This window comes from Rhipicephalus sanguineus, chromosome 3 (genome assembly GCF_013339695.2).
Source record: "Rhipicephalus sanguineus isolate Rsan-2018 chromosome 3, BIME_Rsan_1.4, whole genome shotgun sequence".
NCBI lineage: Eukaryota > Metazoa > Arthropoda > Arachnida > Ixodida > Ixodidae > Rhipicephalus > Rhipicephalus sanguineus.
The window spans coordinates 43,230,637-43,243,886 of NC_051178.1; the positions used below are offsets into that span (position 1 = coordinate 43,230,637).

Sequence of the window (13,250 nt, forward strand, 5' to 3'; positions counted from 1 at the left end):
AGCTCAAAATTGTGAGGGGCCCTTTAAGTAGTCTGATGCAACGTCAACACTGAGGTGTTGCGTTGCATCAGGTGTCAACACCACAGACGCCAGTTTTTTGGAACCGTAGTGCACGCTACGGTGCGATGATGCGTATATATTTCGTTAGGTTATTCTTTCGGGTTCGAGCAACGCTTGAATATAGCTTGCTGAGTGATAGGATTACATGTGTAATGTTTATCAGACACTTATAAAAGACACACTGGAACAACAATTGACGTTAACCCGACATGACGCCTGTGTCATAAGAGCGCATATGTAATGTTTTTTTATCTTGTTATCAGATTACACGGCAAGCCCTGCAACCACAGTTTACGTTGCACCGACATGACGCCTGCATAGGGTGTTTTTATAAAGCCGTTTCAACACCTGGCGTGGCTCTACGGTAGAATACTTGACTGCCACACAGAACGCCTGGGTTCGATTTCTGCTACCATCCTGGTCTTCATTCTTTGCATTCTTTTTGGTCAATTCTGCCGATGCCGGATTTAATAACGCTCTCGCTTTTCAATTACGAATGACTGTTCTCACCGTTCCTGCGCAGACATAAACTGTCAATCAGTTGTGGCGCATACCCGCATGCCGTGGTATACGGGTATGAATGAACAACTTTATTTTTCACTCTTTAAATGGAAGGGCGCAATGGGACAGAGGGTGGGCGGAAGAACTACTGGAAGTAGGCCTCCTCTATCCTCTCCTGAATGTCAGGCCTCGAGCTGCCTAACGCAGCCTCCCACTGGTGTGCCGCACGTGACTGGAGGAGAGGGTTTCATGACGTACGCGACAAGATTTCCACGTTTTTCATGTCATAAGCAGACAGTCATGTTCGTCGTACCCTCACGCCCTGCTGTGCCAATTTCGGTCTATACCAATTTAAGAAGGCGACCACGAGAGCACCCAGATGTAGGCGGCTAGATGAATGGACAGATAGATAGAAACGCTCAAAGTGCATTTGGTTCGCTAAGAAATGCTTCGCATTTAGAAGTAGCATCGCAAGCACACAAGACGTTCCACATGGAATGGACGCGGCACAAACAAGCGCTATGTGTGCGGTGCCTTTTCTGTGTGGGGCGTCTTGTTGTTTGCGCCGCTACTTTTACCGCAGGTGAAAAACTATTTCGCCTGTCTGCAAGAAGAAGCACCGCAGTGGCTGCCCCGGATTTTTATGCTCCCCAGACAAAGAAAAGATTGATATTGCGGTTTTCTTGTGCACAGTTCAAAAGAAACGGATAAGCACCAAACACCACGCAGAAATGTCAGGCGATGCGCAAGCACAAGTGAGATGAGTTGCAGCTTTTCACGAAAATATACGGCCGCGGCGCGCCTTCATTCAAATTTTGTCACTCCCTTGTGACGGGTAGTTCTGGTGTGACACCTGCCCTTAAGTCAATACTCTAAAAGTTAATTAAATACTTTTTTGTAAATTAGTCACAACAGTGTCATTGGTGACCGTGGAAAAATTGGGGACATTTTGTATGTTTTAGTAATATTTTTTTCTTTTAAGTAATATGATAGATACAGTGTAATATTTTATATCAATATGTAGCCAAGTGATAGTAGTGATAGTACTTTCCAATGGTATTACTTTGAAAAATTCATACTAAGGCATAATATGCAAGAATTTTTATTAAAAACTAGATTTATTGAACATTGCATAGAGCATTATATGTTATGCTCCCAACATGAAATATAAATAACGAAAAATAATCTGAGATATTAAAAATATTTGCTCAACTGCTTGAAATAATACACGAAAGTTTGAATGATCTGGCTGAAAAAGCGTCTGAGTTACAAATTTTTTGTCTGCCCAGTGAAAACTGCAATATTCCATTAGGTTGCATGGTTATATTATTTCTTTCTTCAATTTTTTCAACCACAGAAATACAGTAAACATAAATGAGAAGAAGAATATATTTTCTATTCAGCCATAGGTATTTTAGCAAATTATTTTATCAGCAGCACAAAAAAAATCATTAGTAAAAGGTACCACTGAACACGGCACCAACGCATCTTAAAGGATGGCTTCATCGCACACAATAAAAATATTCTAAACATGTAAGCTACAAAAAAATCTTCACATTTAAATGTCTGACATTATCGAATTTGGTGGAACCATGTCTGAAAGCTCTAATATGTAAAAAAAAAATTCTTTTTCTAAGTTTGGTGTGCCACTGGGCACAACATGCGTTTTAGTTTTTTGTCTTTTTAGCACTTTTTCTATTTTCTCCGCTTCGTCAATCGGTAGCACTAGTTCTGAATGTACTTGTTTTGGGTAGGTGTAGTCGTGAAAGCTCGACGGTGCCCATACAGAGCAGCAGGCAAATGAAATTCACCATCTCTGAGGCCGTGACCATTTCCCAAGAAGCATCATCTTTAGCATAAGGCTGCTTCTACAGAACTGGCAACCGCACACACTCATTTTGTTAACACAAATCCTGTTTACTACCTCCACTGTGAAAAATATGCCCATAACACTGATTTTCCCTGTGACACATATCGCTTCACTGCGCTGGACTACTCTGAGGTCATGACCGCGGATAGCCTTCTTGGGCTGAACATTACTCTGTACTGGTTTACGGTTACGTCACTAAATTTTTACCATACAATGTGGAGCCACTACAAATAAAAGTCACAGTTTCGCCGCAACGGCTAAGCAATGAATGCGGTAGCAATAAATTGGAATATAACGCGAAGAACGGAAAGCAGCTCGAAATAGCCAGCGCGTCGCTCGAGCCCAAAGGACGCACGAAAAGAACGCACACTGTACGAGCGCAAACTATCATGCGTCACAGCTCGACACTGGAAGCGCACTGCTCAAACACAAAGCAGTTCGCACGAAACGAACGAACAGGTACACACAGGACGAGCGCGAACTAACTGTCCCAGTCGTTCCTTATTTCTGTTTGAACAGCGCGCCCCTTTCGCAAACGCGGCCGCTGCAGCGTCGAAGCGACCTTCGTACGCTCTGTTACTTCAGCGCAGACATCGCGGGGAAAGCACAAGACATACAACCCCCCGCTCCCCCCCCCCCTCCGGGCGCCCCCTTCTTTCCTCGAGATAAGCGCACGAAGGCGACCACGCCCTGTAGGGCGAAGAGCAACGGCGTTCGCAGGAACATGGCGACGATCTTTAAAGCGCGCCACGCGTGGACATCGCGCCATCTATGTGGTAACTCAGAAAACATGCTGGTGTAAGCGGTGTATATAAATAGCTCGCCGTTAAGAGGCTGGAAGACGGTGCTGTTCGTGGCCTAACCGTCTAACGCCGCGCGCTGGGAAACGGGAGGTCGCCCGTTCGATTCCGCGCGTCGGAAAATTTTTCTGAATTATTTTTCTTTGTTGCTTTGATATATGTATATACATATACATATACGGTGCATGACGGCGGCGACGGCGACGGCAAAATCAGCCGAGACTGTCCACATAATTGCTATCGCAATGAAAGATATAAGAGTGCGAGCATCCTCACGACAATTCAGTCGGAGTAAAAACTCGGTGTGCCAGAAAGCGTAACGTACTGATCAACACCTGACTACGATCCGGGCTCGTTCTACTGTTTATTATCATGCGAACTATACTTCCATGATTTTACATCATCCTCGGAGTCACTTCTGCTAGAAACAGCAGATAAATCGCTTGCGGACGCAACAGAATTGTCCAAGGAACAGCTTTTGTGAGAGGGTCTCGCCTCGCTGCCGTTTCGTCTGCCATTTTCGCGAACAAACCACGCGAAGCCCTATCTTTGAGTCGCTGTTAAAATCGCCGCCGCTCAGAAAAAAAGAACTAACTATGCAGGAAACGAAGCATTAGTGTTTAAAGAATGTGCTAGCGCCCGTACTTTTAAATTCTCGTTCGGCGCTTTGGGGTCACTGGTGACCCACTTTATAGTGGCGCGGTCACGAAAGGGTTAAACTAAGCAAAGTATTTCCGCCTCGACGTGAAGCTCGTGTGCGAAAACGACAGGTGCCTTACTGTCATAAGATTTTTATTAAAGGGGCCATGACACGGTCGCGCAAAGATTTGTGGTTTTCAGCGAAAACTAGAAGTAGACGGTCCATTATGCCTATACGAATTTCAAAAGTGGGCCGTAAAAGACTATTTCAGTGCAAAACAAGACTTAGAAGTCGCCGGCTGAAAAGTCCGCCCACCGCCAGCGACCGCCATTTTGCTATGGCGCGTGTGACGTCACGTGCAGCACGGAACGGAGCCGTCGTCTTCTACCAAAGTTTCAGCCGCCGCAAATCGTTCAATTTCAGTGCCAAGCTGAAGAAAGCTCAAATATCTCGGTATCACGTGCAGCTGACCACGGAACAATATCGTTCGCCGCAATGCAGAGGCTTGCACAGCTAGCTGCTTGTTACGTCACGGCTCGCGAGTGCAACAGTGTTGCCTGACTCTCAGGCCACTCGCCTGTTTATAAAAATATTCGATTATAATTTGAGTGCTCGACCTAATGCGCTAAAATTTCGCCAGCTTATTTGTGAATGCACAAGGATTAATCCACATTACACAAATTACGATCGAAAATTGGGTGTCATGGCTCCTTTAACAATCTGTATTGCTTAAAAAACACCCTGTATATATATATGGGGCATCGCAATCAGCGACGCGCAAGCGGGCATATCGCGTGGTGTTTTTTTTTATTTCGCGGGCATCTATAATTACGCAAATACTGAATAGATAGAACCTGTGTATTCGGACGTTTCGCAAATCGTTGTAGAAATTTCTCACTGGAATTGAGTGCCCAGCTTCGTTGCTTCGAAAGTTCGTTAAATAAACTTTTTTAATTAATCACTTAAGCAGAACACAAAATATAGTCGACAAACTCCACGCAACAGTCATCAACATGCATTTGTTCGTGTCCGCCTATCTTTAAACACTGGCCAGAGTTAGCTGGTGTACCCTGTATGTATATTCTATATTCATTGTGAAAGTAGACATAAAATTGGTCCCCAACAAATCGGCAATGTCGCTAGCGCGAAAGTCCAAGATACAAAAACGCGCTCTTCTAGACTTCAAACTCACTATAAACAAGGTATTCTTTACCTGTCCGTCTGTGGCAATTCAAACTAAATAGACCGGTACGTGAGAAGGTGAAATTGTAACAAAGTACTGTTGTAGTTGACTGTCTGTTGGGTTGTAGCGCCCATGTTTGTCGTTCCTTTCTCGTCCTTGTCTGTGGCCCTGCTCATTTCATTCAAGAACAAAGTTCGGTGGACAGAGCAGGCCTGCATGTGCATCTATTTGAAGAGGGATGCAGTGGCGTAGCCAAAAACTTGTATTCCGAAGTGGGGGCCGGCAGGCAACTGCGTCATACTGTGCTCTGTGTCTCTTGGCAGAAAGACATTTCGGGAGGGGCACGAGCCCGGTGCGCCACCCTGGCTATGCTTCTGGAAAGTTGTGATCGTCGTCTGCTGGCTTTTCCCAGCAATCCAAAACCACAAATGTGCTGCGTTGAACACGCAGCACGTTTGTGTGGAAGTGCAACTCGGTAAGGTGCAGTCGTACGAATTCGTTTAGACGGGTAAAGTGGAGGCCTTGGGCTGGTAGACCTGTTCATCAAACAGTTGGTAAACATGGTTTTCTTTTTCCGTGAGGCAAGTCACCGCTTCCTGTTAACAGTGTGCCAAATAAGACTTGGTCTACTGTTGCCCGAGTTTGTTGTCAGCACTGAAATGACGACAGGTGCAGTACAAGGCTGTTATGACTGACCGTCCCTGGCGACGCGGTGTCTGTGACAATGGACGGGCGATGCGTTCTCACACTACAGAGGACACCTGGGGTGTTCCCAGAAATGGGCTGTCCGCGGCGGGAAGCGCCCCACAAAGGGAAGGTTAGCTTGCGAGCTCCGAAGCACAGCGTTGCGATGTCAAAGCGCTCGCCGTCTTCACAATGGGGCGCTTTGACATGGTCAGTTGCTAAGGTGCCGACCCGTCTTGTATGTTTTGACAAGAGCCATCAAGTCGCTGTAAATTCTTTGCTACCCTTCTGGGAAGAGCCGGATAAACTTACTCGATCATCCTGTTCTCCAGGCTGACCTGTCGTGAGCGTCATTGGCACCCAGAACTTTTGCTGCCTCAACGAGGACAACGACCTGTCGGTGACAGTGTTATTGGTTGGTGCCCTGGTGGGTGGTGTCGTGTGTCTGATTGGCTGCCATCAAGAAGGAGGAGCCAACCTGAAGAGTTGCATCGACGGTGCTGAGTGAGACAAGACACTTTGAGCCCTGGGTTAAAGGTTCCTCTAGTTCGCTCGTCGCTCAACTGTTACCTTTTCACTATGTATATAAGCGCACAAACAGTGCCAGCGAACTTGTTTTTTTTTTGTCGTTTTCCCAACTCTCCAGCATCATTTCCTCAGCCTGGAGACTCAGTCGAGCTACCAAACAGAGTCCGGGTACGACGCAACCCTAACGTCGCAAATTAGATTCTATGAAGGAAGTTGTGGCAAGTGTGCGTCTTTTGAGCGTCCGCTTTTCTACCGACTACCTCTTTTCTGTTGGAAAGAAAAGGCTTTATGTGACATTGTTGCCCACTACAATGTACAGACCGCTATATGCTGCAGGTAGGGGTCAGAATGTACTTAAGCGAGTTAAAAAAATGCAAGCAGCTTCAACTGCAAAGTGTTCTTTTTTTTAAATTACACACCGTAACACTAGCGGTAAGAATCTTTCAGATGCGAAGCAGCTTTTGCGCGGGGGTTTGTCGTAGTTCCATTGGCGACCGTCCACTTGCTAAAACCCACCATAGCCATCTGTAACATATTGAGAGCGCGCTCGCGCCAAGAAGTCTTCTTCGTCTTGTTCTTCGACAGCCTTGATGATGGTACGTGCAGAGCGCGCGCTCGCGCCAAGAAGTCTTCTTCGTCTTGTTCTTCGACCACCTGGATGATGATATGTGCAGAGCACTTTAAGGGCCCGGGCTGCCGTATGCTGTCCTAGCTTGGCGTAACGCAAACAAAACCACGTTTGCTGGCACGCGCTAGCGCGTTCGGGCCTGTGTAAGGGGCTGGGTAAGACGCTTTGGTCTCTCCCCCTTACACTCTCTCAGCAATCACGTGATGGCGTCGGGGAACAAGATTCTGCAGACGCGCGATGAACCCGCGTGGCGTGCTCCAACAAGAGTTCGGGACGAGCAACAGCAACTACAGTGAATTCATGGTGTGCTCCACATGCGAGGACGCGTTAACATCGGTCAAGGTGCCCGTGATGAACGGAACTTTAGGTCGACCCATGCACTCCCTCACATCCCCACATGGTTCCCTTTAGTGAAAGATGGTGAAATTTTTAGAGGAGCAAGGCTTTTACATGCCAAGGGGCTCCGACTGCTTAATCTGTTACCAACCTGAGACAATTGACCACGTCTTTCTGCACTGTTCGGAGGGGGTGTACTTTTGGGACGTGTTGCAGAAGACAATAAAAAAAGAATATCCGTTAGACCCTCATGGAATTAGATACTTAGCAATAGGCAATGAGGACGGATTACCATTTGGGCTAATAATGATGATTAGCTTGCGCAGTTAATGGCGGTCACGGATGACTGGAATTTACCGTGACCCGGATAGAAGACCAGCGAGACAGTAATTTCAAGGAAGTATGGCCCGGTTTATTGAGGTAGAAAAAAAACAAACGAATGTGTTCTTTCATGGTTGGCTAGGGTAGAACCCCTGCTAGGAATTTTAAATCGCATTGTTCGTCATGCAGTGGTTGACGGCAGGTGTGTGGTTACAAGTTTGTTGGATCTTGTAACATAGTTCTGTTGTCCCCGTTCGTGCGACGTACAACAGGAAATAAAGAAAAACGAAAAGCCAGTGTGACGTTGTGGTAGAATACTTGACTAAGAAGCAGAAGGCCCGGGTTCAAGTTCGATCCTGGATAATTTTTATTTCTTTCATTTTTTTTTTCGCACGATGGTGTTTACGGACACCGCCGGTCGCGGCGGCGGCGGCGGACATACTATCCCACTGCCGTTGTGATCTTGTAACAGTTTTGGCTGTAAAAAGATGGGGTTGTGAGTTAAGTGTGGTTGTGTCGATCAATATTTATTTTGGTTTTTACAGCGAAAGCTAGCTGTTATGAAATCACAACAACAGCCGGTTTTGGCGCCGCAATTGTCCTCCGCCGCCACCGCCGGTGTCCGAAACCGCTATCGCGCGACACAAGGAAAATAGAAACGAGTAAAAAATTGCTAGGATTGAATACGATGTGAACCCGAGCACTCTTCTTGAGAGTCGAGTATTCTACCACAGAGCCGCGCTGGTGCTTGAAACTCCTTTTCAAAAGGACATACATGCGTCATGGCGGGCGAGGTATCGTGTTTGCACGTATAACATAGCGTGGCAGAAGAGTAAAATAACAACCAGGCGTCACACAATGGTAATTGCGCAAAGTGTGTGTGGTTTAAAGCTTCCCACGCACTGCAAAGTGCTCTTAATGCCTTACTGATGTGTAGCGGGTACCTCGCTTATCCGCAGCAAGGGCAATAATGGCATGGTGGATGCTTCCCTACATCACAAAAATTATGATTTGTGGCTAGTGGATACCTTACATGTGAACTTGTGTTATTTGCCCCAAGAGAGTATACAAGGGGCTCTAGAAAGGCCGCTGTTTCGCTGTGACTGTGCTGCGTGTTCCGCACAGGCCTGACGATTTTTATGTGCGGAGCACTTTAAGCGCCCGGCCTGTCGTATGCTCTCATTGTATGCTGTCGTAGCTTGGCGTAAGGCAGGCGAAACCACGAATAGCATAGCCATCTGTAGCATATTGAGCGCGCGCTCGCGCCAAGGACAAGTCTTGTTGATCTTGTTCTTCAAGCGCCTTGACAATGATAGAACATGAAAGACAAAGAAATAGATAAAGAGAGAGGAAAAAATAAATGAAATAAAGAGCAAGGGTGCAACAGCCGAAATAGGATTTGGAGCCTTTTTTGGAGCAGCGAAATGTTGCTTTTGGAGCACAAAAATCCGAATTTGGAGCAGGTTATGGAAAAAAGACCTGAATTTTTTAGCACGAAATCCCACATTTGGAGCAGTATAACAAAGAAGGCTTACTTTGGAAAAGAAAACAAAAATACGTACAAAAGCATTCAACATCAGCTAACTCGTACACAGTGCACGTGAACACTGCTATTTCAATAAAAACAGTGTGCTGAGCACCCCACAGTGCGAACAACGACTAAGTCCACATTAGCATTTGCAGGGCCGTTAAATAATTCGACAGGCACTGCAAAGCTAATGTGCACCTGCAAACCTGCCAACCTCGAAATTCGGAATATTCGTAAAGCAGGAGCAAGTGGGGGGTGGCGAAAAAACGAAAACTGGCGTATGCTTTTGTGTATTGTTTCTCAAGGCCACAGACACTCCATACACAGCAGCTCCAAATGATTGCAATTATTTTTTAGACGTCAGCGATCATACTAGTGCTCGTAATTACACGGCGAGTGCACCAACGAGAAATTAAGGAACAAAATGTGCTGTGTCCCTGACAGCTAGTACTAATAGCCCCTTCTAAATCTCAGTACGCTTTTCCGCGGGACAGCATTGTACTGCGGCAAAAGTGGCTTAAAAAGCGTTGTGCATGCATTAAAACAAGCCTCAGAAAATTTGAGAACCACTGTCCTTTTTTATTGCGATAGCAATTTAATGGACACTCTCGGCGGGTTCATAGAGTCATGTCCCGTGTAAAGTTCAAATTGACAACATTCCCCCGGGCATATTTTTTCTACCGCGGGTAAAAGCGCGCGAGTGCGGGCGACGAACGCGGCTGAAGCAGATATCAAACGAGCCAGCCCATCTCCGTTGCTCGGAGGGCGCATGCGATAACACCACTCCACTCGGGAGGCCTGCCATCGAAGCAGAGAGTAAATGCTCCGCCCGTCTTCAACGAGCATGAAAAGACGGGAGGGGGGGGGGGGACTGTCGCTCGAGCAGCAACTTCGAACTTTGATTCTCAGGGCGCGCGCGCTATCTCGGCAGCCATCAGCGGGCGGCTCGTTTATCCTGCTACCTGTCGCGCTCTCAATGCGAAGACACTGTGCAGAAAGAGCATCTTTTCCCGGAGCGGCCGTATACTCTTACACCAACGTTTTGTAGAGTTACGCGAGATCGGATACAAAAGAGTTTGCTGCCAGCCTCACTTCGTATAACAATCTGTTGCTATCGCTTTCATTGCTTCGTCCTTGCAGTGACACAGAGACTGGGGTTAGGATATGCGCGTCTGTAATAGACGACAATGCTCACACTACAGATGACGAACGCAGCCTCCATTTCATGCTAAAATTTGCGCACCTGAGAAAATTTTGAAATTGGTTGGGCATTTTGGCGCAGCGTGGCGCAATTTCCACAAATTTCACAGTTTTGCCTCAGCTTGGCGCAAAAATAAGCAATTGTGTCAAAGTGGCGCAATTGGCGCAGCTGTTGCATCCGTGAAAGAGATAAAGGAGAGAAAAAAGAAACGAAAAAAGAGAAAGAAAGAAAGGAGCGAAGAGAAACAATGAAAATCGGCCATGCTCCGCTCTTCCTTCAGGCTTGGCACCCCCAGTGCGAAGCTGCCTTAATTTTTGCTACCTTTCGAATTTTGAGCCTTGCGCCAGCCAGATGTTTCTTCTGCATAGCCGATATCCGGGCAGCTCTCGCGTGTCGTCACAAAAACAGTAAATGCCAGAGAAAAGAGGCGTGGTCAAGCAGCGTGCGTATTCAGTTCGCTATAGCTGATAATGGGGAGTTTTAAAATAGCGGCCCCGAAGCCATTTGCGTGTGCTGGGTCAAGGAGGAGCTAAGAGTTTTCGTATAGGGTCTGTGGCGCTTTGGACACTCCCCCTGTGCTAGGTCACTCTAGCCTTGGCCAAGAGCCGTTGCTTCAGTGGGTACCGTTGTGTTTCTTTGACGCAAAGCTTTTGCGGCAGGCTTTGGGGCTCCCGCTAAATTCGAGAAATAGCGTCCCCAATGCAAAACCCAAACGCTGTTAGGGTCTCGCGCATGCGCAGTGGCCTCGACGCTATTTCTTTGGGGCCCCAAAACGATTGGGGCCCCTATTCGAAAACTCCCTAATATCAGCTGAGTTGTACGTAACCCGTTACAAATAATCGGTTACTTATATTAAAATACATTATCTTGAAACATTGTAAGATAATCGATAACTTTTTCGGAACTGTAACGCTCTGGGTAACTCAATTACATTTTTTGTAACTGATTACCGGTACTCAATTACGTTTTGCGGCTGAATCGCGACGGTGTGTGCATCTGTGTATGTATTTCGGGAATCTGTACCTAAGCCCGAAAGCAATGTATATATATATATATATATATATATATATATATATATATATATATATATATATATATATATATATATATATATAGTAATTTGGGTATGAAGATCGATAGATCGATGGGTCCGGTACGATAGAGTTGTGAAAAGAAGGACTCACGTCCGAAATGTAGTTTTATTACCGTTTCGGCTGGTGGGCTACACACACACACGCAAACACACACACACACACACACACACACACACACACACACACACACACACACACACACACACACACACACAACTTCATCACCTTGACGTTTATGCTTATAGTGAGTGCCTTCTGTAAGTCAGCATTAACCGCCCATTAGAGCTCTGCTTACCCGTTACGTCTCAATGGTAGGGTGACAAATTCTTCTACTGAGCACGCTGAACGTGTGGGAACAATACTGCGACGCAGGGTGAGTGCTAGAGCCTACCTTTTTCAACATTTCAGTAGAGTCTTGCAAATTATTCTCCACCTGTGCATTTCCGAGAGCTAATGTGTGCGGAGGTTTGGGCACTGAGACGAGACCTGTTCCTTTCCACTTTTTCTTTAGTATCAGTTTCGTGCATGAAGCTTGCATTTGCTTGTCTACCGATTATCACAAGAAAACCAAAGCATAGAAAAGTGTATTGAGCTGCCTACTTTTTCAGTGCTGGATGTTCAAACTGTGTGTGTGGTAATTCGTAGGTGTCCGGCTCCCGTTACTGGCAGGTGGAGCGGTCGTGCATGTGCTGCCAGGAGATGGGCGAGCGCGAGGCTACGAAGGCTGTGTTCTGCCCGAAAGGCCCGGGCCCCAAATTCCGCAAGTTGGTCACCCGGGCCCCAGTAGAGTGCATGTGCCGGCCTTGCACTGCACCAGACGAAGCCTCAGTTCTGCCGCAAGAGTTCGTCGGACTCTGACCCTTCCGTAGCTGACTTAACAGATGAAAAAAAAGACAAATAAAGACAAGTACAAGAAATGTCATGTTTCGGCATGTTTCGCTTCATGTTATTGAATACGTCCAGAAACAACTACCGCAGCGCGGACAGGTTCAACCCATCACGTCTATTATTTATTATTCCTTATCCCCTTACATGGAACAAATCCGAAGAGCTGATCTTAAGGGGGGGGGGGGGCATGCCGATTGCGCGTATTGTTATCAGAGCCGCTCTAAAACTAGCCGAAGATAATCTTACAGCGCTGCTCTCTTTGCGCTGGTGTCGTCGGCATTCGCAAAAGCAAGTGGCACAGGAGGAGCCTAGGGGGAATGGGGAAGTGTAACTGAAAGGCGCAGTTCAGAAGTAAATGAAACACAAAACTCATCCTTGGCTTTAACTGAATTAACCACTCTGGCTGACAACTGAGCCTGATAGCCTTGAAAGGCTTCTTGGCGCTCTCCTCAGCCACATTACAGCCTACCGCCCATCAATCAGTGGTGTGGTTAAATGTTTACATGGAAAGCTGAAAGCCTCTGCAACAATAGAACTTGATCAGCAGCACTGCATGAAAGGGCTCCTAATGATCTTAGGCCTGCATTCATCTACTGATGCCATTCTTACTGGTGCATGGGCAGTATGCGTTTTGTCATTTGATGTATGATATGCACTCCTCTGCTCTGCTCAGTGAGTCATCAGCCAATAGCATGCCGTCGCAGTGTGACATATTTGCGTTGCAGCGCTTTTGTTAGGTTAATAATGTGTTGCGGTTCTTCATGGTAGTGTGCAATTTGTTGGAGCAAGCTGTTGTTCCTTTGAGCGAACTCTTGGAAAGCCTGGAGCGTGAGTGCTCCAATATTCTGTTTGTGCACGTCAGTGTGACGACGCATTAGGCACTCGGCAGCATGTAATGCTGTGTGCACAAATCTGGAGGGCTCAATGAGGCCGCCGTTGTCTTTGAGCATTGCGAGAAGGCTGTGCATGGTGTCACAAAGAGGCAGTG

At 46.6% G+C, this 13,250-nt stretch overlaps 1 protein-coding gene across 1 annotated transcript in view; it reads left to right on the forward strand.

Annotated features, from left to right (window-relative positions):
* The window catches only part of LOC119384896 (bursicon), a 33,651-nt gene extending 21,379 nt beyond the window's left edge, over positions 1-12,272 (forward strand). The window contains exon 3 of the mRNA XM_037652539.2: positions 12,020-12,272. Within this exon, the coding sequence (XP_037508467.1) occupies positions 12,020-12,232 (213 nt within the window). The 3' untranslated portion in view covers positions 12,233-12,272. The remainder of the gene's footprint in view (positions 1-12,019) is intronic.
* Positions 12,273-13,250: the final 978 nt, after the last annotated feature.